The sequence below is a fragment of the Typopeltis vanoorti genome, chromosome 1 (assembly GCF_054136105.1).
Source record: "Typopeltis vanoorti isolate ZY-2024b chromosome 1, IOZ_Tvanoo_1.0, whole genome shotgun sequence".
Lineage (NCBI taxonomy): Eukaryota > Metazoa > Arthropoda > Arachnida > Uropygi > Thelyphonidae > Typopeltis > Typopeltis vanoorti.
In genome coordinates, this window is record NC_143549.1 from 141,429,321 (window position 1) to 141,455,804 (window position 26,484).

The window sequence follows — 26,484 nt, forward strand, 5'->3', positions numbered from 1 at the left end:
ACTCTAGCTGCTGTTTTGCTCTTTCTATCGCACTATTCAACAACGCGATCTCACTCAATGCATCTATCTCATCTTTTTTGTTCTCTGAGAAACCATTTATACTATCATTCACACTTTCTACATTCACACTCTCACAATTTTCATGTACAACCTTGCCGTTTCTTGTCATATCCCTGTTTCCTTCATTCTGAAGGTTGACAAAAATATCACACTCACGATCCGAAATACACTTCAATTCCGCATTCTCCCTACATTTTCTACACACATTCAATCCTTTATTGTCATCTAACCACACTCCGACCGCACTCCGCAAAGCATACATTTCACAGCTAGTACACTGACTCATTTCTTTTATGCTACCGTTTTTTGATAACGATGGCGAACCTTCATTACTGGCCGCCATTTTCCTTCGCACAGGTGCCATACTTATCTGTGACGTGTTTTGTCAAATTATACCCTAATCTTTAATAATTATTCAATTAATAAATAAGAGGAAAAAAAAGTACAAACATCAGAACATTTAAGTACTAAATATAATTAAATAAAATGAAATATAACTAAATACAGTAACTTAGCTTCGTTTTGTCTTCCACCGTTACGCGTTCGATTCCGACGGTACCAAAATATATTATATCGCGACAGCAACTAACTTCCAAAAAACAACCACTGAAGTACACTCGTATTCAGAGAAACAATTTAGCACTCAAAAACGGGGAAAAAAGCTGACTATTCACCGATTAAAAATCACTTTCTTTTGCACAGCTCAAATTCTCCGCCACGTGCTACGGCGACGCTAGCGCCACATATAAAGGCTAATGACTTCACATCAACTCAATATATTAAAATATACAATAATATTAAAAAGAAAGATTAAGGAAACTAATAGAAGAAAATCTAGAAGATGAGCAAGTAGGATTTAGAAGAGACAGAAGTACTGGGTACCAAATGTTAATGTTAAGATTAATTGTGCACAAAGCTATATGTAAAAATAAAAATGTTTATACCTGTTTTGTTGACTTTCAGAAAGCATTCACAGTATATATATCAGAAAGTTGCATGCACTGCAATCAAATCTTATGCAGTGGACAGGAATTTGATGCTTCTAGGACAATTACCTCCTGGACAACCCCCCCCCCCAATCAATAACCTCCTGTTAAAAAAAAACATATACCCCCCACCCCAGGACATTAATGCAAAAAAATCCAGACAATGAATCCTCCCATTTGAAATATTGGTAGATGAAACTAAATATGATAAAAAAAAAGAAATAAAAAAAGTTTTAAAGTTGCAATAACAAAAAATAAATTGAATGCAGAATAACAATTTAATCTTCTTTGGGTGTTATCTTTGAACACACAATCAAAGGGACTGATGACATTTCTAGGATCAGGTAATTTTGTTAATAATATTTACCTGTAGTTTCTTTAATCTGAATTATATGCCAAGACAAGACTAATTTTTCCTGGAATCTTAACTGTTATGACCATCATGAAGCGATTTAGGATTACGTTAAGATCATAGGATTAGGAATCTCCTCCAACAAATAATTTTCAGTCTGTTTCGTCTTATTACTGTAAACTTGTAAACATTATGGTTAAATATTTGTATATAAATAAGTAACTTACATTTGTGAATTATTGTAGTCTTGATAATAACACTGAGCATGTCAAAACTATTGTTGAAGTGAAATTGAAAACAAAATATTTTATTTCAATCTATTATAATATTTATAAAATATTTTTGACTATCCATGATAGAATTTGTAAAATTGAATGAAGGAAAGGAGAAAGTGATTTTTGAAGATTATGTGTATGTAAAAATTGAAAAATGGTGTATCATTTGAGTGTGAAAGAAGGCATAACAAGAGCGAATGTAAAGCTAAAATTAAACTCCGTGGAGAAGAGCTTGTGAGACGGTTAAACGATCATTCTCATGGTCCGGATTCAGCACAACAAGAAGTTCTCAAAGTAGTTCAACAAATTAATGGCAGAAGACACTGAAGAAGCACTGCATCAAATTATCACCCAATATCTTTCAACAATAAGTGAAGATGCAAAAGCCAAGTTGCCGACAGCTCATTTACATCGCAATGTTATACATCACCATCAAGCTGTTAATAATCCATTACCTATTCTGTCGAATGTTGATGAAATCGATATTCCAGATCTTTACAGAGTTACGTATAACGGCCATGATTTTCTTCTGTTTCATTCCAGTTCAGACAATTACAACAGAATGTTAATCTTTGGAACACACGACAATCTCAGACTCTTGGAAACAACATCTCACTGGTTTCATGGGACTTTCAAAACAGCTCCTTTGCTTTTTTTTTTTTTTTTTCCAACTGTATACCATTCATGCACTAGTTAATGGACGAACCATTCTGTATGTTTATGCATTACTGCCAAACAAAACTCAGGATACATATATTAAACTGTTTGAGACATTAACTATGCTAATGTCTTGAAGCCAATCAGCATTGTGAACTATTTTGAATTGGCAGTTATAAACAGTTTAGAAAAAAGTTTTCCAGACAGTGAAATTAAAGGATGTTTCTTTCATCGAAGTCAAAACATCTACCGGAAAATTCAAGAGAATGGTTTGCAATAACATTACCGAGAAGATTCCGACTTCACACTGAAATTAAGAATGATGCTGGCTCTTGCATTTGTTCTGATAGACGAAGTTGTGGGTGCTTTTGAAGAATTGTATGAATTTCTGTTCAGTAAGATTCAATATTTTAAATGAATTTATTTTTCTCTCTTTCTATATCCTAAAATGTGCATATTAGGTGTTAGTATAATTTTAAATTTGTATCCATATTTTGTTGGATCAATTAAATTTTTATTTAGTCAAATTTATTTTAAGATTTATTTTGTCAAATAATTTTTTGTATTGTTTGTTGTGTCAAGGAAATTTTATTTAAAGAGTTTTTATTTTTATACGGAGGTTAATGTCCAGTTTTTTTTTTTTTACACAAGGTTTTTTTTATATGGGGAGTTTTTAAACAGGGGATAATTGTCCTGTTATGGAATTTGATATGTCTATTGCAGAACATCCATGACAATGCTGAGGTTGCAGTGAGAAAATGTGGAGAAATAGGAAGATAGTTTTGGATAACAAGAGGCAGAAGACAAAGAAAACCTAAGTATCTTTATCATACTTTTGGAAAGAACAATGGATGTCATAAAGATAATATAAGGGAAATTTCAATTCGAGGTGCAAAATACAGGTAACTCTCATTATACATGGTTTCATTTCTGTACATCAAGATTATCGCTGATCCAAGGTTGTGGAGGATTCCACATATGTATCTTGTTTACTATCTCCATTCGTCTGCTATGCTGAGTTTCCATTTTGTGTTCTTGCTGCTTTTTTGGTCTATGCAGTATTGTATTTATCTGTAAATATGAAGATCTGACAAAAGATGAAAGTATCCAATGCCTTTTTCTGCAAGTTGTGATACCCCTATAACAGTTATGTTTTCCACAATCTCAACGACTGGCGAGGCTGGAGCTGCAGTTCACATTACTGCCGAAGAATTTCATAATCTCTTCAAAACAAAGCAGATGTTTAACCTAGATATGACTGTGGCATGTTTTGGATGTGTATGCCCAGTTGTATTTAATATCCATTGAAGAGAAGATGTTGCCTGGATTCAAAGCTTCCAAAGACTGCTGCACGTTGCTTTTAGGAGATGGTGCTTCCAAGGACTACAAAATAACACCTCTCATCCCTCATGGTGTATAATTCAGAAAACCTGCAGTCATTGAAGTGATATGTAAAGGCAAAATTACCTGTTTGGAGAGTGAATAAGGGCTGAATAACATCACACAGATTTTCACTGAATATTTTTTGAGAGAGTTGCATGATGTATTAATTTTTAAAATAAAGAACTACTTTAATAGTTATTTGTTTAATAGTTATATGTGCAGAATATTTTATTTACTACTCTTATGCCTTAACCCTCAGCCCATATCGGTGGGACTTTTTTGTCCAGCCAAAAACTATTGGTTGTAATATCTTTTAGGATGGGACAGGTAGGACCATCTGTGATAGCAGTAAAAAAACTTTAGGCCGAGCACTACAATGCAAGCTGATAGTCTGTTAGTTTTGGTTTGTCCTTTCAGGGGTAAAGAGGCCTCAAAGTTGCTGAAGGACAAAAGTCCCACTGACATGAGCAACAGGTGTCAATTAAAATATTGAGTTTGTGCTCTTTTTCGATTTTTTACTGTGTCTGGTGATATTTTTGTGCAAAAATTATTAAGAAGGGTGAGGTAAGTGTTAAAAAAATTTTTACAACAATTTTAGCCTCAATAAAATCACTATCCATTAGTTTTTGAAATATGCTCATTTTTCGAAATTTTAGCTCCAAAAATGGCTCTTCGCAATTCAAACGAGATTGTTTATTCTCTCCGCGAGAGTGAGCCCATTAATTATGTCGAGAGTGAGGCATCCGAAGAAGGAGATAAAGTAGAAGAAGATGAACACTTAGAAACAGAAGAAGAAGGCAAAAATGTTTCCACCGATGAAGAAGACGAAGAGAACTTCGAGTGGCCAGTTGCTCCAACTGTGGGACGAAGACCTTATATTCTAAGTAGAAATGGTCACAAGTGGTCTTCAAATGTTCCGGAAACACGTGGTCGTTGATCATCGGATATTCGAATGCATTTTCCATCTCCATCAGGAGATGCGTTAAATATTCGCTATCCATTAGACGCATGGAGCTTGCTTATAACGGACGATATTTTGAACATTATTGTTTTGCATACTGATCAAAACATTTGATCTGTTGCGAGTAACGTAAAAGATACAATTTGAATGAATATTTTTATTAAATAAATCATGTAAATAAAAAAAATCATGCATTTATACCATTTTTTACCTTTTTATGATTGCTGTAAAATTAGCAACTTTCAATTGCAAAAATAATTATTGTACTGTATTTTTCGATAGATAATGCACACTCCCAACATTTTCATCGCTCCTTTTGGTGTATAGATAATGCGCATGCACCAACTAGCAGTAGAGTTAGGAAGTACAGACAAAGGATGGAGGAATTCTTTAAAAGCATGTGCATTGCTAGTAGCAGTGGTTGATTATTCCGTACATCCTGTTTTAAAATATTTCATAAAGTAATTCATTATTTGTTTATATTTTGTTATTAGATATGAATTACCCATGGAAGACAGAAGTACTTCTCGGAGGAAATCCTACACAGTGCAGTTCAAGCTTGAAGTGGTAGAAGTAGCAAAGGAAAAAGGGAACCGTGAAGCTGGTAGATTGTTCAGTGTTGGAGAAAGTAGTGTTCATGAATGGCGAAAGGCTGAAACAGTCCTGAAATGTTTACATACAAGGAAACGTCCTATGAGGTTTAGAAGGTGCTTGTGGCCAACCATAGGAATGTTTGATTGGATTGTTAGTGAAAGAGCTAAAGGTATGAGAATATCTACTGTCCGTGTGTTACAGGAATCAAAAAGAATTGCACAAAACGATAATATAAAAGATTTCAAGACCTACCTATCTTGGGTTTTTGGATTTATGAAGAGAAACAATTTAAGTGTGCACTCCTCCACTAGTGTTGGACAAAATTTGCCATGCGACTGGGAAGCGAAAGTAGCTAAATTTCGTTTGTTTTTGAGAGAAAACTTGTGTGGGGTTGATGCTTGTCACTTTGGGAATATGGATGTGGTTCCCGTAAGTTTTGACATGCCTAGTTCTAGGACTGTGAATCTGAAGAGAGCAAAAGAGGTTTCAGTTGCTACAATAGGGCACGAAAGGTCTAACTTTACTGTGGTTCTCTGCGTAACTGCAGATGGTTCCAAACTACCACCGATGGTGATTTTCAAAAGAAAAACTGTTCCAAAAGGTTGTGATTCCAAAGATATTATTGTTACTGCTAATGATAAACGTTGGATAAATTCCGAGGTTATGAAATTTTGGTTAGAGAATGTGTGGCGAAAGAGAAAAATGGTATTTTTCAACTCAAAATCTTTGTTAGTGTTGGATTCGTGTAGGGTACACATGACAGCAGAAGTTAAAACAATTGTAAGTATTCCAAATTGGTCGTCATTCCAGGTGTTTTAACAAAAAAACTCCAACCCCTTGATCTTACAGTAAATAAACCATTCAAAGACAATTATTAATTTTTTTTTTTTTTTTTTTTGCTATTGTTATTGATTGTACCATGTTTTGGAATATTAACAATGTGCTCTGTGAATGCCAGCTTAATTATTCAATAAAGACATCGTTTAATAAGCCCCGGACACAAAAAATCACATCAACATGATTTACGTTGATCGAAAACAGCAACATGGGCTGAGGGTTAATATGTGTGAAAAATGGGTGCATTTATGATTAAATTAATTTTGAAAGATCAAAATCTCGCTCATTTGGGAATGTAACCTCTATTATACCATGTTATAAGCCTCCTGTTTTAATCATTTTCAATATACGCAGTGATTTTCAAGAATACAACTCCTACATATAACTTTAGTTGCCTGTAAATAATTTCCGATTTGCAGATGACATAGTCGTTATTGACTATGTCATCTAACTTTTGGGTGGGATTGTCATTTAAAAATAACTTTTTTTTTCCTGATAACTTTATTTCAATTTTTGTTTTGAAGCTCATGTAATAGATAAAATAATATTGAAAACATGTCTTGATGTTTTAATATCTTGATAGGCCATTATTTTCTTTTAATTTCAGAATTTTTATTTTTTATTTTTATTAAGTTGAAATTTTAGTTTAGTTTTTTAGTTTTATTAATTCATTCAACGTTTTTGCCTGTATTTTGCATATGTATATGCACTATACTTCCAGTATACACATTCACTAATGTGTGTGGATCAAAGGAATAATTTGTTATTGTTTTGAAGGTTTGCTGTAGTGAATTTCCTTTAAAATAAAATTGTTGATACAAACTTTGGCTGTGACTTTTTGGTAGTTTGACATCGTTGACCGAGTGGATAGCATTGCTAGTCTCCGATTAACAGACAGGACAGCATGGATGCTTGGGAAAGTCATTAGGTGGTAGATGATTTTTGTTACCCAGATTGAGACCACAGCTCTGCTTATTAGAAACCTAAATTGGCTTGAAAAAAAATTCTGGTCTCCTTAGTGAGATTTCTGATACTAATCCTTAGCCTATCTGCAGCATTAAATGCAGTATAGGTTTACCAACCTTTAGGATTGACATAAAAAAGAAAAATGTGAGTAAGTTTGCTGTAGTTGTTTGTATCTACAATGAAGTACAATATATTATACTGTGTATTGTAATGAAGTATAGAAATATATTCATCATTTCAGATGAAATCTATACTAAAGAATGAAACCAGTATTGAGTCTTGGATTGTGACAAAGGTAGGTGTATTCGATACTTATGATTATAATTCATCTTATTACTAAAGACTTGCTTTTGTCAGGGTAAAATTTCATTTGTTGAATTTTTAACCTTTTTAATATCTTTGGCATATTTGTTAAAGGCATAGAGGCAATATTAATTACATTAGCAATTTCTCTACTGTAAATTTCCAGCTTATAGATTACTGAGAGAAATTTACTCTATACACAAATTTAATTGCTCTGTCAAAATAATTGAAACAGTATATCTTGCTTAATTATTATTCCTGTGCTTTCACAGAGTCAGTAGACTTATCAGGAGGCCTTCCCATTCCACACAAATCACCTCACCTTAACTCTTTCAGTGTTGTTCATTGTGAAGAATTTAAACTTTTTTAGAAAAGTTTACAAAATTTAAAGTTTAGAAAACCTTAAAAGTATAATCTTTCAATGTAGACACACTCACTATCATGGTTGAAGGTGTATTTCATTCACTCATCACTCCCTGCTACCAACACTCCTGTCTCAGTATCTCCTTTAATGCAAAACACATCTCCTTGCGGATATGTCTAATGTTATGCATTAAGGGAAGGGCCACTACCCAGACTAGTTTCGACCTTTATTGAGGTCTCTTCAGTGGGAGCCAGGCCCAAGCTGAGATACTAGGCAGAAGCATTCGTAGGTCATCTCTACCTATAGGAGTTGCCAAATGGTGTGCCACCCTTTTTTTTAATAAATTACTCTGGATTTAGAGAAAGATGTTGAAAGTTTATTTTTCACTTGGTTAGAGTATAATAAATTTAGTTTAATCCTTTATCCAAGTGTGAGCAAACAAAGTTTGCGCCTGAAAGTATCTTCAGGACTAGGGCAAGGTGATACAACACCAGGGCAACTCGTTGCAAAGGTGTAGCAAGCTAACACTCCTGTCTCAGTATCTCCTTTAATGCAAAACACATCTCCTTGCGGATATGTCTAATGTTATGCATTAAGGGAAGGGCCACTACCCAGACTAGTTTCGACCTTTATTGAGGTCTCTTCAGTGGGAGCCAGGCCCAAGCTGAGATACTAGGCAGAAGCATTCGTAGGTCATCTCTACCTATAGGAGTTGCCAAATGGTGTGCCACCCTTTTTTTTAATAAATTACTCTGGATTTAGAGAAAGATGTTGAAAGTTTATTTTTCACTTGGTTAGAGTATAATAAATTTAGTTTAATCCTTTATCCAAGTGTGAGCAAACAAAGTTTGCGCCTGAAAGTATCTTCAGGACTAGGGCAAGGTGATACAACACCAGGGCAACTCGTTGCAAAGGTGTAGCAAGCTAACACTCCTGTCTCAGTATCTCCTTTAATGCAAAACACATCTCCTTGCGGATATGTCTAATGTTATGCATTAAGGGAAGGGCCACTACCCAGACTAGTTTCGACCTTTATTGAGGTCTCTTCAGTGGGAGCCAGGCCCAAGCTGAGATACTAGGCAGAAGCATTCGTAGGTCATCTCTACCTATAGGAGTTGCCAAATGGTGTGCCACCCTTTTTTTAATAAATTACTCTGGATTTAGAGAAAGATGTTGAAAGTTTATTTTTCACTTGGTTAGAGTATAATAAATTTAGTTTAATCCTTTATCCAAGTGTGAGCAAACAAAGTTTGCGCCTGAAAGTATCTTCAGGACTAGGGCAAGGTGATACAACACCAGGGCAACTCGTTGCAAAGGTGTAGCAAGCTACCAACACTCCTGTCTCAGTATCTCCTTTAATGCAAAACACATCTCCTTGCGGATATGTCTAATGTTATGCATTAAGGGAAGGGCCACTACCCAGACCTCAGTAAAGGTCGAAACTAGTCTGGGTAGTGGCCCTTCCCTTAATGCATAACATTAGACATATCCGCAAGGAGATGTGTTTTGCATTAAAGGAGATACTGAGACAGGAGTGTTGGTAGCTTGCTACACCTTTGCAACGAGTTGCCCTGGTGTTGTATCACCTTGCCCTAGTCCTGAAGATACTTTCAGGCGCAAACTTTGTTTGCTCACACTTGGATAAAGGATTAAACTAAATTTATTATACTCTAACCAAGTGAAAAATAAACTTTCATTTCAACATCACTCCCTGCATCTACCACCCTAAAGAGAATTTATTTTCTCACTCATTTGCTCATTCAATTCCGGGAATCTGTTTTACCATTAACTTACAACTCTGTGTGATTGCTCTCCCCCCCCCCCCCCCCCCCGCCCCCAATTAATCTCAGCTCCTCATGTGTCTCTAATATATATCTATTCTCTTACCCCCCCCCCTCCTCTTTTTTATAATGTGAATTCTATCTGTGAAAGGTTATACATTTAGTTTTACTAAAACTTATACATTTAGTATTGTAGGTAGGCTATAGGTTAGATAATCTGGGAAACATGTAAATTTTTTTTTAACTTCACTTTTTCTTGTCTCCAATAAGGTCCCACACTTAGGGTTCATAATACTGATCAAAATCTTAATGCTGATATTTCAATTTTTAATTTATGAAACGGATACTAGTACTAATACTGATATTCCAAAAACAAACATTTTTCTTAATAAATTTTGATGATAATGAAGTGAATTCAAGTATATGGGAAAGAAAAATAAGTAATTACTTGAATTCATGTTTTTTAAATCAAACTTTTATTACAATCATAAATATTCCAACAAAAAAAATAATAAAAATACAGTTATTCTAAAAACAAAAAAATATACATAATGATACTGCTACTTGTGCTTATGTTTAAGCATCTCCACTATCTGCCTGAATAAAGTGAGCTCAGAAAAAATATAAAATCAATAGTGTTATCATTTAAACTGGATATAATTTTTGGTACATGCTTGATTAGTAGAAGTAAATTCCCTTTCAGATCTGTGCTGAAACATGCTGTTGTATTGAGATAGTCTTAGATCTCTGTTGTGCCAGTTACCTTACCCTCTCCCCCTTTCCTTTTACCCCTCCCCCCCTTCTCTTTTCACTTTTTTAAAAAAAATTCTTGCTTATTAACTTTAAATGTTGTGAGCAACTTAAGTTACATTTTCAAATCAGTTTTTGTTTGTAATTTCCATGAATTTTTAATTAAATTACTGCGCTAGCAAACTTTTATGTTGATTTGCAGACATGGGATACAAACACTGACGATGCTCAACTATTAGTGTAGTCTCAACACATTAACAACAAATCTTCTGTTCTGGAACCTCTCCACACAACACTAGTGACCATGAATAGGATTTGTACGAATCACGGAATGCATGCAGACTTGTTATTTAAGTGGGGAATTCACCTTTCTTGTGGTGCCCTAAACAAAATCGTGCTAAATTTGTAGGCATTAGCATATACATCGCAATTGATAAATTAAATTCATCTTCCTAGAAATTAATACTTGAATCTAAATCAGTTAATTTTCTGCACACAATATCTCATCCCAGATCTTTCAAGCTTGGACAATAAACTGTTCTGACTAGTTTTAGAATCTAATTGCAAGACAATTTCTTTGCCAGATTCTGTTATAAGATACTTTTATAAATATTTATCATTTTGGGTTGCCGAGCCTCTAAAAATTCTAACTACTTTCTAGTTCTCGTAGACAGGCTTATACATTGGTTATGCATTATTAAATCACTTAAGGAATGAACAACGTAGATACGAATATAAATTAAATTACACTTTAATAAATATTTTCGATATTTCGGCGTCACATTGCCATCTTCAAAAGGAACTTACAAAAAAAGGCACGTGCACGTAGGCAATACAACACAGTAACTGAGAATGAATAGATGAAGCTATTGTTCTCCTAAAAGTCCTGATGGTGCCCTCTAGCGGCTAGGTAGGTGTTCTTGGCCGTTGGGCTGAAGGTCTGCTGATGTAAACCTCCCAAATTTGGGGCACTTGCATACAACCAAATTTGTTGAGGTTTAGAGAGTTTCTTAGGGCTGAGGCTGATTCCATAAATAGTCTTTCGAATTTGTATTTGCTACGGTGTATTACTGTAGCTTTCTTCCACCGTATTCTGTGGCGTGTATCCAAAGCATGGTCTGCAAGACCAGAATGGCTGTACTTGTGGAAACGGATGTAGTCCTTGTGTTCAGAAATTCTGATATTTGCTGTCCTGCCTGTTTGGTCAAAGTAAGACAGTTTAAAGCTGCAAGGAACCTGGTATACACCAGGTAGGTCTAGGGGAAGTGGTTGGTCTTTAGTGGAGCGGATAAAGGATGCCAATTTTCTGTATGGCCTGTAACAGGAGATAAGGTCATGTTTTTTTTAAGATTTTGGTAATTTTTTCCGATGTGCCTCTTTGAAGATGGCAACATGATGTTGGCGAAATATCGGAAATATTAATTAAAGTGTAATTTAATTTATATTCGTATGTACATTGTTCAATTCCTTAAGCGATTTAGTAATACTTTCTAGTTGTGATTCAGATCGTGAGAAACAGTGCTATCTTATAAGACTTTTCTATAATTACACCACCCTTATCATCTTCATTGTCATTTTCCCATTCAGATTCTACAAGTTTTAAATTCAGTTTTTCTTAATTACTGTTGACTTATAAATTATGCCCATTACTCCTAAATGCATATATAAACAAAATAAAGCTGCTGTTTGGCATTGATTAATTTACCAAATTTGGTCATAACTGATGAACCATCAATTTATACAGATTACATCTTTAGAAAGATAGAGATGATATTTGCTTATTTCTTCCTCTATAAGTTCTAAGCAATTTCATTACTACTGTACAGGAGGAAAAGTTCAATATTCAAAAAAATTTCTCCCAGTAGAGTGAACATCTATGTTTAAATATTGTTTATTTCATATACTAGTGTTTTTTGAATATGACTGGTGTAATTTAGTGCATTTTTAATGGTTACTGCTGATTTGGATAAATCACTGATACCTCTTGCAATCATTCTTTTTCCAATATCAATGGAAGTAGAGAAAAGATAAGCCTTCATAAGCTGTTGTATAAACTGGTACTTCTGACAGTTTTTTGGCTTTTATCACTCGTGAAGCGAATAAAAATTTTAGTTTTGCCTTTTTTTGTTGTAGTAAGTTCATGTTCAACATTCTCTAAATTAGATGCCTGCACATTTCATTTTCTTAAATGTATATCATATATTGTCTTTACATCTGCTTTAAAGGGGCCATTTGTAGATTCTCCCGCACCACCACCACCACACACACACACACACACACACACACATTGAATTTCTTTTGATCTTGTTTACACTCTTAGCTGACCATTTTCAGATTTTTTATTTTTATCATAAAAGTCTCTGAAATTATTCATTAATATTTACTTTTTCCTTTGTTCACAACAAAGTGTCCAGTAAACCAGACTGAAGTTGAAAGTTTTTCCACTTGGTTATACTATAAATTAAAGATGCCAAGAAATTATATGCTTAGTTTAATCCTTTATCCAAGTATAAGCAAACAAAGTTTGCTTACAGTAATAAGGCAAGCTTCTATGTGTGAGTTGCCCAGTCATGAAGTTACTTCACGTGCAAACAAAAGGCAAAACTATATAACAGGGCAAAATTCATTAATAGGATTTTTATTATCACATTGTTGGTGTGTGGGGTGGAGGTGACTGCTGGTGAATGTATTTACCTGTATGTATAGATTTTCTGTAAACAAAGAACGCTAGGGATCCATCAGGCTGGAGCGTAATCAGTGTCTAGGAATGGGAGACTTGTTGTTTTCCTTTTCCAAGGTAAACTGGATTCTGAGGTGTTGATTGTTCAAATGTGTTAGGAAATTCCACAATTTCCTAAACACATTTAGTATCTAGGCCATCTGGCAAAATGGAGAACACATCATCCACATAGCATAGCCACACAAACGCCAGGCAGATTCAAGGAATAGTCTTTCATATTTATTTTGCTGTGGTGTAATAGAGTAGCCTTCTACCAGTGTATCCTGTGGTGGGTCTTCAAAGCATGGTCAGGAAGTCCTGAGTGGAACCAGATGGAGTCCTTGCATTCAGATATTCTGACGTTGGCTGTCCTGCCTGTTTGCCCATAGTAACTGGGTGTGTGAGACTGCCCCAAATTTGGAACGCATACATTCTAAAATCGTCAGCCCACTAGCCAAGACTACCCAATTTAGCCCACTCGGGAGGAACTGTTTAGGACTATAAGCTTGACTTCTATTGCCTTTCTTCAGCTTCATTTGCCCAGTGTTAGTGCCTGCATATGCACATATCATTGTTTTTTTTTTTGTGATCCCTAATGATGGTCACATTAATAAAGCAATAGTAACATTGCCGAAATATAGGAAAATATTGTTATTTCCTGAAAAATTAAGTCACTTGTTTTATGAGTTCTATTATTATTATTATTATTATCCCATGATCCCCATGGAGTCACAGACTCATCGTAGGAGGTCCCTTTGTCATACACACACACACTGCTCATCATACTGTGTCTTAAATACATTCAAATTCTCTGCAGACACGATGCTCTCAGGTAATGCATTCCAAATCATTCACAACTCCTCTGTGCAAAAATTCTGCTTCTCACTCCTTTTGCTCACATCCTCCTTATACAGCTTTTAGGGATGACCTCCTGTTCTCCCCTCATCTCCCACCATTTTATGAAAAACCTCTTCAACATTAATCTTACAACTTTACCAACTTATACATCTCTATCATATTATCCCTCTTCCTCCTTTTGGGGAAGAGGAGTAATATGATAGAGTTAGACTGCAATTTGACCAATTGTCCATTAAACTCTGTAATTTGCATCTTCTGAACCTTTTTTCATCCTCAACATTCTAGAGACCTGAAACAACCCTTTACCAACTTATTCATCTCTGTCATATTACCCCCCCCTTTCCTCCTTTATATTTGACTCTGCAATTTGCATCCTCTGAACCTTTTTCATACTCAACATTCCAGAGACCTGAAATTACTTTAGTCAATTGCCTCTGGATCCTTTCCAATATCTCTTCATCCTTTTGCAAACCAGCTGACCAAATCTGTGCACATACTGTGCACAGATTTGGTCGCTGGTTCCATATCCATATGTGGCCTAATCAAGGCCTTAATGCAATAAAACTATAATCTCCCTACTTCTACAAGTCACTTCTTCCACATCATTGCCAGAATTTGTTCTGTTCTCACATTTTTGGAAATGTCCTCTAAATTTTCGATCTTTATCCACCATTACCTCAAGATCTCTTTCCTCCCTCAATGCAGCTGTCACTTTATTGTAATAAATAAGCAGATTGCTAAAACATGACCTCTCTTTAACAAAACAATGCTGTCCATTAATGATAATGCCACTGTTGTCAACCCAATTCTCCATCCTATTTCACACGAGCCTCTCCAACACTTTAACCACAACACCTGACACATAGATTGGCCTATAATTTAATGCTCAAATTCTGTCACCTCCTGTCCAAAGCAGTACAATCTTCCATTCTTTCCACTCCTTTGGAACTTGACCTAATGTATCACTCATATTAAACAAATATGCCAAGGCAGATGTCAACTCCCTTGCACATTCCTTCAAAATATGTGATGATATATCATCAAGTCCCATAGCCTTATTCACATCAAGTTTGCTCAATTGTACATATATCCCTTGCTCACTCAAGTCTCTCTATCTCTTTCTCCTCATTCACTGCTCCCAAACACTCCATGATGTTTATTTATTTTCCTGAAGAATTTCCCTTCAAAAGCTAATAGTTCTCTCTGCTTCCTTTTTTTTTTTTTTTTTAATTTAATCTGTCCAGGAGAGAGCTGTTGGCTGTTTTATAATTTTGTATAATTTCGTTTTTAGAGTTGTAGGAATTTTATTGTTTTTCCAAATTATTACTATGTTTATTCATTATTGGCCATGCTATGGAGAGTCTGTGTTTTATTATTGCTATGTCATTTAAATTTGAAGTCAAATATGGTTTTAAGTAATGAAAACCATTGACTTGTTTTGACTTCTGATTAAGTGTTATCTGTATATCTTTTAGCAAACTGAGCACTCATTACTTGAACAATTTCATCAATTTCTGACAAGAGGACTATCTGCATTCAGTCAAGTTATTCTTGCACATTCATTCCTTTTTTTTTACTTGTGACATAGCAATAAAATTCTTTTGGGTAGTTTTTTTAGCCTACACAGCCAATTTTTTTTTTTTTTTTTTTTTTTCATATTCTGATTTAGCTCTTCACATTACTAGTAACTTTTTTGGCCTCTTCCTTATATATTTCATAACATTTCATAACTTCTCTCTCTCATTACTACCACATTATCTTCCTCTCGTGAATATCTTGCTTGATAAGGTTGCATATCCATTTCCTCCTAACCCTATTTGTTTTTGAACTCAAGGGATGCTAGAAATTCTTGTAGATAAGCTTATACGTTGGTAACACATGACTATTAAATTATTTCAGGAAATTACAACATATGTTCCCATGAAGATTGCAATGTAACATTGCCATCTTCATGGGAACATAAAACTACAATATATTCACACAGGCACTAACAACGAGCAAATAAGGCCAAAGAGAGTAACCAATGTTGTTCCTAGACCTAAAGGTGCCCCTCCCCCTAGTGGGCTAAATTGGGTTGTCTTGGCTATTAGGCTGATGTTCTCATGATGCAAGCTTCCCAAATTTGTTGAGGTTTGGGAAGTTTTTAGAGCTGAGGCTGATTCCATGAACAATCTTTCATATTTATATTTGCTGCAGTGTAGTAAAGTGGCTTTCTTCCATCATATTCTGTGGCGGGTATCTAGAGCATGGTCCGCAAGCCCAGAATAGCTATATTGGTGAAACCAGATGTAGTCATTGTGTTTGGATATCCTGATATTAGCTGTCCTACCTGTTTGGCCATAGTAGGACAGTTTACAGCTGCAAGGGACCTGGTATACTCCAGGTGGGTCTAATGGAAGTAGCTGGTCTTTGGTGGAGTGGATAAGGGATGCTAATTTCTTATATGGTTTGTAACAGGTCATCAGCTGATATTTTTTTAGGATTTTGGTTAACTTTTCAGAATTGCCCCAGATGTGAGGAATGGTGATAGATTTAGTTTAATCTTTGTTATGAAGGGAGGGTTGTGGTTAACTGGTTTTAATATTTTCTGGATTTTTGGGGGGTTGTAGCCATTGGCTAAGAACATATACAGGTAGAACATGGAATCCGCAACCTTCCCAACCATATTTCCAACAATATCAGACTGGATGTAACTGGTGTTCTTACCAAAGCAAAACCAACCTATCTAAAGAAGAATATAAAGCTCTACAAGAAATGAAGAGCAACAGAGAAATAGTAATCACCAAAGCGGATAAGGGAAATGCCACTGTGGTTCTCAACCAAACAGACTATACAGGTAAGTTTACTTCTTTATTGTTAGATTCGGTCTACCTACCTCCCTATTGAATATGATCCCACCAGCTCCTAAATCAGAACACTCCAAAGGCTCCTTAAGAAGGTTACTTCTTAGCCTGTGGAAGTTGTTAACAAGCTAAAGCCTTTTAACTCTAGCTCCCCCCCCCCCAATATATGGACTACCAAAAATCCATAAACAAAATGTGCCATTAAGTCCCATTGTGGATGGCATTGATTCTCCCACATACAAATTAGCCAAACATTTAGCCGAAGCGCTCGCATACTATTCTGGCAACACACCATCACACACAAAAAAAAAAAAAACTCAGCCACTTCCAAGCCAGTATAGAAAACCTCTCACTTCAATACACTGACATAATAGTCAGTTTTGATGTCTCCTCCCTATTCATGAATGTCCCACTCAAAACTACCCTAGAGCTCATCCAAGCCAAATTTCCTCCCGATATCTCATTCCTATTTCAGTTCAAAATGAACTCAGGCTATTTCATTTGGCAAAGAAAATTCTACAAACAGATAGAGGGGACAGCCATGGGTTCACCACTCTCTCCACCCCTGGCCAACTTCTTTATGGAGACTTTTGAAGAAAAAGCCTTAAACTCAGCCCCACAAACACCCACTGTTTGGCTACACTACATGGATAATGTGTTCGCTATTTGGCCACATGGCTCAGATATACTTCACATCTTCTTAACACACTTAAACAACCAACACCCCAGAATCCAGTTCACTTTGGAAAAAGAAAAAACAACAGTCTTCCTTTCCTAGACACTCTGATTACACACCATCCTGATGGATCCTTGGCTTTCTCTGTTTACAGAAATCCAACCCATACAGGCAGATACATTCACCAACAATTCTCCCCCCCCCCCTCACAACAATATGGGATTATAAAAAAACCTATATAGCAGGGAAAAATTAATCTGTTCAGATGACAATGCCCTAATCACTGAACACATTCTTAGCCAATGGCTACAACTCCCAAAAAATCCAGAAAATATTAAAACCAGTTAACCACAACCCCCCCCCCCTTTTCATAACAAAGATCACACTAAATCTATCACCATTCCTTACATCCGGAACACCTCTGAAAAGTTAACCAAAATCCTAAAAAATATCACCTGATGACCTGTTACAAACCATATAAGAAATTAGCATCCCTTATCCTCTCCACCTAAGACCAGCCACTTCCCCTATACCTACCTGGATTATACCAGGTCTCTTGCAGCTGTAAATTGTCCTACTATGGCCAAACAGGCAGGACAGCTAATATCAGGTGGGCGCTGCAACAGTTATCCAGTAAGAAAGCACCAGGAGGGGATGAAATACCCATTGAGCTGCTCAAAGCCCTATGTCAAAGAATTTGGATCACAACTACATGACTTAGGGAATGGAAAAAATCAGTTTATATACCTTTATTGAAGAAAGGCGATGCAAGAGAGAGTGCAAAAATTACAGAACTATAGCACTGATTTCTCATGCCAGTAAAGTCTTACTTAAGATCATTCAGAAAAGACTGGAACCATTCATGAAGAGAGAAATGCCAGATGAACTGGCAGGGTTTCGAAAAGGCAGAGAAACAAGAGATCAGATCGCCAACATGAGATGGATAATAGAAAAAGACAGGAATATCAAAAGAATGTTTACCTTTGTTTCCTTGACTATAGCAAGGCTTTTGACTCTGTAAGATCATGTGAAACTGTGGAATGTGTTAAGAACAATGGGAGTACCAGAGCATTTCATTATCCTTCTGAGGAATCTTTATTATGAACAAGAAGCTACTGTCCGAACAGATCTTGGAGAATCTGAGTATTTCACAATAGGTAAAGGAGTGTGACAAGGATCTATTTTATCTCCGTACCTGTTTAAGTTGTACAGCAAATACATTTTAAAAATGGCAGGGCTGGAGGAGTCTTCAGTTGGAATTAATTGGTGGAAGAAATATTAATAATTTGAGGTATCCAGATGATGCTACCTTGCTAGAAAATGCTAAATGTGGCCTTAAACTTAACCTCAAAAAGACAAAAGTGGCAACATGTGAACTTAATGATTTTGAACTAGATGGAGAGAAAATGGAAGTAGTTAACAATTTTGTGCTCCTAGGATTCCAAATTGATAAAGATGGTTATTGTACTGAAGAATTAGAAGTAGATTATTATTTAAAGATAAAGATATTAGCCTTGCAACAAAAATCAGAATTGTGAAAGCAATGGTATTCTCTGTGGTACTGTATGGATGTGAAAGTTGGACCTTTAAAAAGAGTGAAAGAAGGAAGATTGATGCATTTGAATTATGGGTTTGGAGATGCTTACTAAGAATACCATGGACTGCAAAGCAAACCAATAAATCAGTGATAGACAGAATAAAGCCAGATTGTTCCCTCAAAGCTATGACAGTCTGGAGAAGAAGATGATGATGCTTGCTAAGAATATAATTTCTTGGCAAGTGTAATATAATTTATAACCTTTTGAAAAACTTTCTACAGCTGTCAGGAATGTCTCCTCAGAACAGTAACTAATGTCTCTTTTAGCTGGCATTTTTATAATTCCAAATTGTTTGGAGGTGATGGGAATAGCAATGTTTATGAATATATCTGATTGTATGAATTTATTTTTTTTATATACTGTGAAAGAAAGAAAGAGAGAATACCATTAGCAAGATGTTTCATTAAAGTGCCCAGGAGAGTCAGATGTTATTTTTCTATAGTAAATGTTGAGGTTGTGTTTGCCTTTGCACCATTCAGCAAATTAGAGAACTTTATTAGTATATCTTAACCAGATTTAGGTTTAGGGAGGGTTTTAGCGATTGGGCAAGTTTTGTGGATAGTTTGTGAAAGGGTAGAGGGAATCAGTTATATCCATTGTGAGCCAGGGAGGATTATTTGTTTCCTCTTCCCAACATCATATCTGCCTACATTTTTATCTTTGCTGGTTACTTAATTTAGAACAACAAAATAAACAAAGAAATAGATCATTCATATTTATGAATTTAGGGACACAAAACACACGTGTTGAAAAGATTATTTTACTGATTATTAATAAAATAATAACTTGACGTTTCTAGACCATTGTTAGGGGTTTCTTCTCCTCATTCCCAGTCAATTAACACATGAAGCATTTAAAAAGAAAAAAAATTATTTTGACACAGCTATCCTTAAACTTACCATCTAGTTAAGATATATTGATGATAATGGTTGTGTTCCTTCTTTGGCCAAATGGCCAAAATGCTGACACATCCCTCCACTACTCCTGGTGCTACTTATAGCAGATATACAAGCATTGCAATCTTTGATGGTTGTGTATCCATTTTAAGTAGCTCCTCCAGTTGGAATATTGATTCCATGAGAATTGTTAGGTGTGGTGGTGGTATTAATATTTTCTTCTTCCTAACATGGAATTTAGGCCAAGTTGCCTATTCCGGTCTCATGCCATCTCTTTCTTGGTTTTCCAATTCTTCTTTTTTCTACTTATTTTGTATCTGTATAATATTTTTGGTAGTCTACTGTTGTCCATTCGATTTAAATGTTCTAGCCATTTTTGTTTATACTGTCTTATATAGTAATTAACTGGTTTTATTTTCAGGGATTGTAAGATTTCTTCATTTTTTTTGTGGTCCCACTTGGTATATCCAGCTGTTAATCCAGCTTGGTATATCCAGTTCTAAAGAACTTAATTTCTGCTGTTTGAATTTGTTTTTCATCTTTCCTTTTTATGGTCCATGTTTCACTTCCGTATAGTAGAGTTGGTTTTGACAAGACATTATATAGTCTGATTCTAGTGTGTTTTTGTACTAGGAATGGCTTAAATATATTATTTATTATGCCATTTATTTTGACAAAGTTTGATATTTTAGTGTCTATGTCTTTTTCTTCTTCGTATGATAGATCACATCCCAAGTATCTGAAATTGTTCTAATATTTTATTATCTATCACTATTTTACTTCTTATTGACTTTTCTCCTTTGAATGCCATTAATTTTGTTTTTTCTTTAGATATTGTCATATATTATTTTGTTGAGATATCATTTAATGATTTTAATGATCTTTGTAAATCATCTTCTGATGTAGCTAATACTATTTGATCATCTGCAAATAGTAGTGTATCTGTCTTCATTTGTATACCAGATGGGTTATACTGTTTCCAGATTGTTATAATTTTATTTATATATATATTGAAAAGCAGAGGTGAGAGGGTACATCCTTGTCATACTCCTCTTGATATATCTTTCCATTCTAAGATGTGTTCTAATTTAACTGCTGTTTTATTTCTTGAATGGATTGTAAAAGTTGGTTTGGTATGTTTAAATCCTGTGGCTTGGGTAGGAGGCACCCTTGTGCAAAACTTTTTTCAACGCCCCATAAAATAAGTTTCCATGAAAAATTTTTGCAAAAAATTTTACTTTGTTAAAAGTACAAAACAGTTTATATGCATACATAAAAATAAATTTTATTTAACAGTAGTAGAACATTGTAATCACTGAAATTCATTAATAAGGAATTTTTTGTAATAAAAATTTTCAAAAATGTTTATTCGTTAATATATAAATAAAACAGAATATATGTTACAGTTAAAGTGATAAATCCGGTTATTATTAATAATTACCAGTTAAAGTGAATAATTCCTAGAGGAGTCTGGTAACTGTAATAAAAACATGTCTATAGGTTTTATATATAAGTATTCATTCTCAATAGAAATTATAACAACTTAGGTTAGGTTAGTTTATAATGAAAAAAGTAAGGAAAGTATTTCTTTTGCACTCAATGAAATCAGAAATCATTATAACCTAACCTTAACTAACCTAAACTAACCTGGATGTCGCATGTCGAACCAGAGTGTAGTCGTAGTTTGTCGTGAGCAGATTAATGGGGATGAAAGATAAACGTAGTTTATCTTTCATCCCCATTACCTTGAGATTAGACAAAGGGAGTACATTGGTGACTAACATCACCAATATGCTCCCTTTGTCTAATCTCAAGGCTTCTTGAAGTCTGGCCAATGTAATTTAAACCGCACGAGCAGGGTATGTTGTAAACTCCAGCATATTTGAAGAAAGGATGGCTATCTTTTGGGGATCTTAAGAGTTGCCTAATCGTTTCTGTCGTTTAAAAGTCACTCTTATTCTATGGGGTTTGAGGAGTCTTGCCACCTTATTAGAAACTGTCCCCACGTATGGAATGACGATTGTAGAAATATACTGTTTGTCGTCTCGTTGTCTTTGTGGTGGGGGGTAGAGAAGAGTATCTTTAGGACGAGTCTCCGAGGGTAGCCATTCATTCATAGTAAGGTTGTTAAATATTAGTGATAATTCATCTTGGAGATCTTGTTGATCTGTTGTAATGCAGAAAGCTCGCTTTTTTAGCACATGTACAATGCTAAGTTTCTGAGAAATGTGGTGGGAGGAGCTAAAGTGCAAATAACGTCCTGTATTTGTGGGTTTTCGGTAAACTAAGAGGCTGAGACGACCATTCATTTGCTTCTTAATTAGGATGTCCAGAAATGATAATTGGTTATCTTTTTCAAGATCTAGAGTGAATTTGATTGTATGGTGTAATGAGTTGATCTTGTTTAGAAAATCAAACAGGTCCTTTTTTGTATGGTTCCAAACAATGAAAATATTGTCTACATATCTCCACCATACTGTGGGTTTAGGGTCTACTTGAGATAAAATTTTACTTTCAAGATCCTCCATAAAAAAGATCAGCACAAGATGGTGAGAGAGGGCTACCCATTGCAAGGCCAGTCAATTTGCTGATATATGGTTTTATTCCATAAGAAAAAGTTTGATGTTAAACAATGACGGAACGGGGAAGTGATATCTTGCAGAAACAAACTTCCTAAAATGTTGATAACTTCTTCTACAGGAATGTTAGTGAATAGAGATGTAACATCCAGGTTTGCAAGTAGGTCCATATTGGAGATGGAGATGTTGTTCAATTTCTCTACGAAATGTTGCGAATTTCGTATGTAAGCCTCCGAATTATGGATGTTTTGTTTGAGGAGGCTTGCAAGGTGTTTTGATAACTGATAGGTGGGCGAGTTATATGGTCAAGATATATGGTCACTTCTAGACAGAATGATCAATATTAGCCATGAGAAAGCCTTTATAACAAGCAAACGGAACCAAATCAAAAAATTCAACGATTTTTATGCAAAATGTTTTAAATCTAAACCTTCTCTGCCAGGCAAAGGTATTTTTAATCTATCAGATCACGTATTAACAAAACCAGAGATCCCTATACACTCAAGAAAGGTTTTAACTTTGCAATAACACCTGATCATATTCTTAAAGTGGATATCATTTGTAATATAGAAAAGGCAGTCTCGTTGTTACCGGAACCCACAGCTAATGATCTTATATTAAAAAGTAGTATTATCCTCTCATCTTCAAGAACTCTTAACACAAACATCACCCCTCTGGAAAAAAAGAACAATGTATAGTTTAAAGAAAAAGAAAGATATCATTATATTAAAAGCAGATAAGGGCAACTGCACGGTGATTTTAAACACCAGGGATTATGAAGAAAAAATTAGAAACTTACTATCAGATATGTCTGCTTACCGGGTCCTAGTCACAGATCCAACATTAAAGAATCACAATGATACCAACAATTTATTGCGTCGCATGGCGAACTGGCCTACAGATTTAAAACAAAGACTGAAGTCTATGCATCCACTAACACCAAGACTATAAATGCGCTCCAAAAGTACACAAAAATGGAATACCATTATGCCCTATTGTGGACAGTATCAACTCGCCCACGTATCTGTTATCAAAACACCTTGCAAACCTCCTCAAACAACACATCCATAATTTGGATGCTTACATACGAAATTTGCAACATTTCGTAGAGAAATTGAACAACATCTCCATCTCCAATACGGACCTACTCGCAAGCATGGATGTTACATCTCTACTCACTAACATTCCTGTAGAACAGGGGTCGCCAAACTTCTTTGACCGTCAACCCCTTCAAGAGTTTCTTGACTTTTTATCGACCCCCTCTATTTTACTATTACGTAATTATAATAGGACTAGCAAAAAAGACGCTTATGTGAGTTTTTAGATTGTTTATTTTATAGTTACAGTGTTTCTTGTATGTATAACATAGTATATACTGTATTATTATATTGGCTTAACGTCAAAGGGATACGTTTTTGTTTTTGACATCCTTCTTAACATTGCATATTTGATAGGAGAGATAAATAATATATAAAATATAAAATTTAATTTAGATAACAAAATAACAATAATACAATCTTCCTATAGGTATATATAGGATGTACAAAACTACCAGCCCTGCTCAACTCTTCAACATATTAAAATTTAGTTCGTGAATGAATAACGATTGAATTATAATATGTATATTAATGAATTTTAGAACATTAACGCTCACTTGTATGTCGATGCGCAAAAATGAGACTGGGATCGAATACGTGTAAGTATAAGTAAATAAGCAACCACGCACATGTTGGAATCTCGCTCCCGCTGCGCCACCGGGCAGGAACCACCGACATCTGTTTATTGGTAAATACGTCATTTTGGCCTACATGATTGGCCTCTGTAACTATTTTCATGACCTTGCTCCATCTTACAGGTCCTATTCATTTCACTGCTTCCATGATTCACTCTTAATTGTGTTGTCAATCAGGATGGAGGTAATCCAAGTTAACCGAATTAAATATTACCTGTACAATGATGTCTTATATTTTTCTGTCGACCCCCAATCGATCCCTGAGCCCGAATCGACCCCTAACAATGTTATATCAACCACTTTGGCGACCACTGCTGTAGAAGAAGTTATCAACATTTTAGGAAGTTTGTTTTTGCAAGATATCACTTCCCTGTTCGGTCATTGTTTAACATCAAACTTTTTCTTATGGAATAAAACCATATATCAGCAATTAACTGGCCTTGCAATGGATAGCCCTCTCTCACCATCTTGTGCTGATCTTTTTATGGAGGATCTTGAAAGTAAAATTTTATCTCAAGTAGACCCTAAACCCACAGTATGGTAGAGATACGTAGACAATATTTTCATTGTTTGGAACCACACAAAAAGGGACCTGTTTCATTTTCTAAACAAGATCAACTCATTACACCATACAATCAAATTCACTCTAGATCTTGAAAAAGATAACCAATTATCATTTCTGGACACTCTAATTAAGAAGCAAATGAATGGTCGTCTCAGCCTCTTAGTTTACCGAAAACCCACAAATACAGGACGTTATTTGCACTTTAGCTCCTCCCACCACATTTCTCAGAAACTTAGCATTGTACACATTCTATAAAAACGAGCTTTCCGCATTACAACAGATCAACATGATCTCCAAGATGAATTATCACCAATATCTAACAACCTCACCATGAATGGCTACCCTCAGAGACTCGTCCACAAGATACTTTTCTCTGACCCCCCCCCCCCCCCACACACACAAAGACGAGATGACACACAGTATATTTCTACAATCGCCATTCCATATGTGGGGACAGTTTCTAATACAGTGGCAAGACTCCTCAAATCCTATAGAATAAGAGTGACTTTTAAACCTACAGAAACGATTAGGCAACTCTTAAGATCCCCAAAAGATAGCCATCCTTTCTTCAAATATGCTGGAGTTTACAACATACCCTGCTCGTGCGGTTTAAATTACATCGGCCAGACTTCATGAAGCCTTGAGATTAGATAAAGGGAGCACATTGGAGATGTTAATAACAATAGAGAAGAAAAATCGGTTTAATCCTTTCATTTCTCAAGAACTAACCATACCATAGAGTGGGATAAAAGCTCCATTCCTTACATAGAGGAGGATTTCCGCTCCCGAATTATTAAAGAAGCCACAACAGTTGCCTTATATCAGTTATGTACCCTGAAGATGCCAACAGCCTCAGTTGGTAAAACATAGTTGTTCTAAAAAATACTTGATCAATAAATCCCAATTGAAGTCATTTCCATAACATACAAATTAGATAATTTAAATAATTATCTCATTCAATAATCAATTTAGGAAGGATAGACAGGACAGGAGAGGAGGGATGTGTGTTGACAATTGATATTGGAGACTTCAATCCAGTTAGTGTTGAGAACTATGATTGTAGTACTAGTAACAGCATTTCATGTGGCAGTGAATTTGAAGCCATCTGGTGTGAAGTGGAATCTAACAAGATTAATTACATAGTGGGATGTTGCTTGGTGGATTGGTTGCTATTGATGAAGTGCATCACCAAATAGAGACAATGGGCACTAAAAGAGTAATCATAATGGGAGACTTTAATTATCCAAGTATTGATTGCGTAGTACTAAAATCTAATGAGAAGAATGAAACTAAATGTATTGAGCTGTTACAAGCCAACATTCTCAAGCAGCATGTGACAGAAGGAACTAGACATCAAACAGTGTTAGATTTGATATGATTATAGTGTCAGAGGGTGTTTCAGTCAAGATGTAACTGTTCTGCCTCTGGTGGTGACAGTGATCATGTGGTACTCACTTGTGAAATGACTAAGTTTATGAATGTTCCATTCAGAAAAGGTTACATGCTGAACTACAAAGCAGGAAATTATGACCAACTAAGGAGTGTACTGAGTTCAGTGGAATGGTATCAGTTGCTGGATGGGAAGAATATTGACAGTGCATGGGAAGCATTTAAAAAATACTTAAATGATGTAGTATCAGAATGTGTCCCGAGAGTTTGAAGAATAAATAGGGCAAGAGTAAAATGGATGTGTAATCTTATTAAGTAAGAGACTCATAAGAAATGGATGATATGGAAGGAATACAGTGT

At 35.3% G+C, this 26,484-nt stretch overlaps 1 protein-coding gene across 3 annotated transcripts in view; it reads left to right on the top strand.

Annotated features, from left to right (window-relative positions):
* Positions 1-26,484, top strand: part of LOC150110488 (palmitoyltransferase ZDHHC6) — a 191,842-nt gene that overhangs the window by 98,360 nt on the left and 66,998 nt on the right. For all 3 annotated transcript variants that reach the window (XM_090394109.1, XM_090394116.1, XM_090394126.1), the window contains one exon: positions 7,313-7,366. In XM_090394109.1, the coding sequence (XP_090250235.1) occupies positions 7,313-7,366 (54 nt within the window). The remainder of the gene's footprint in view (positions 1-7,312; positions 7,367-26,484) is intronic.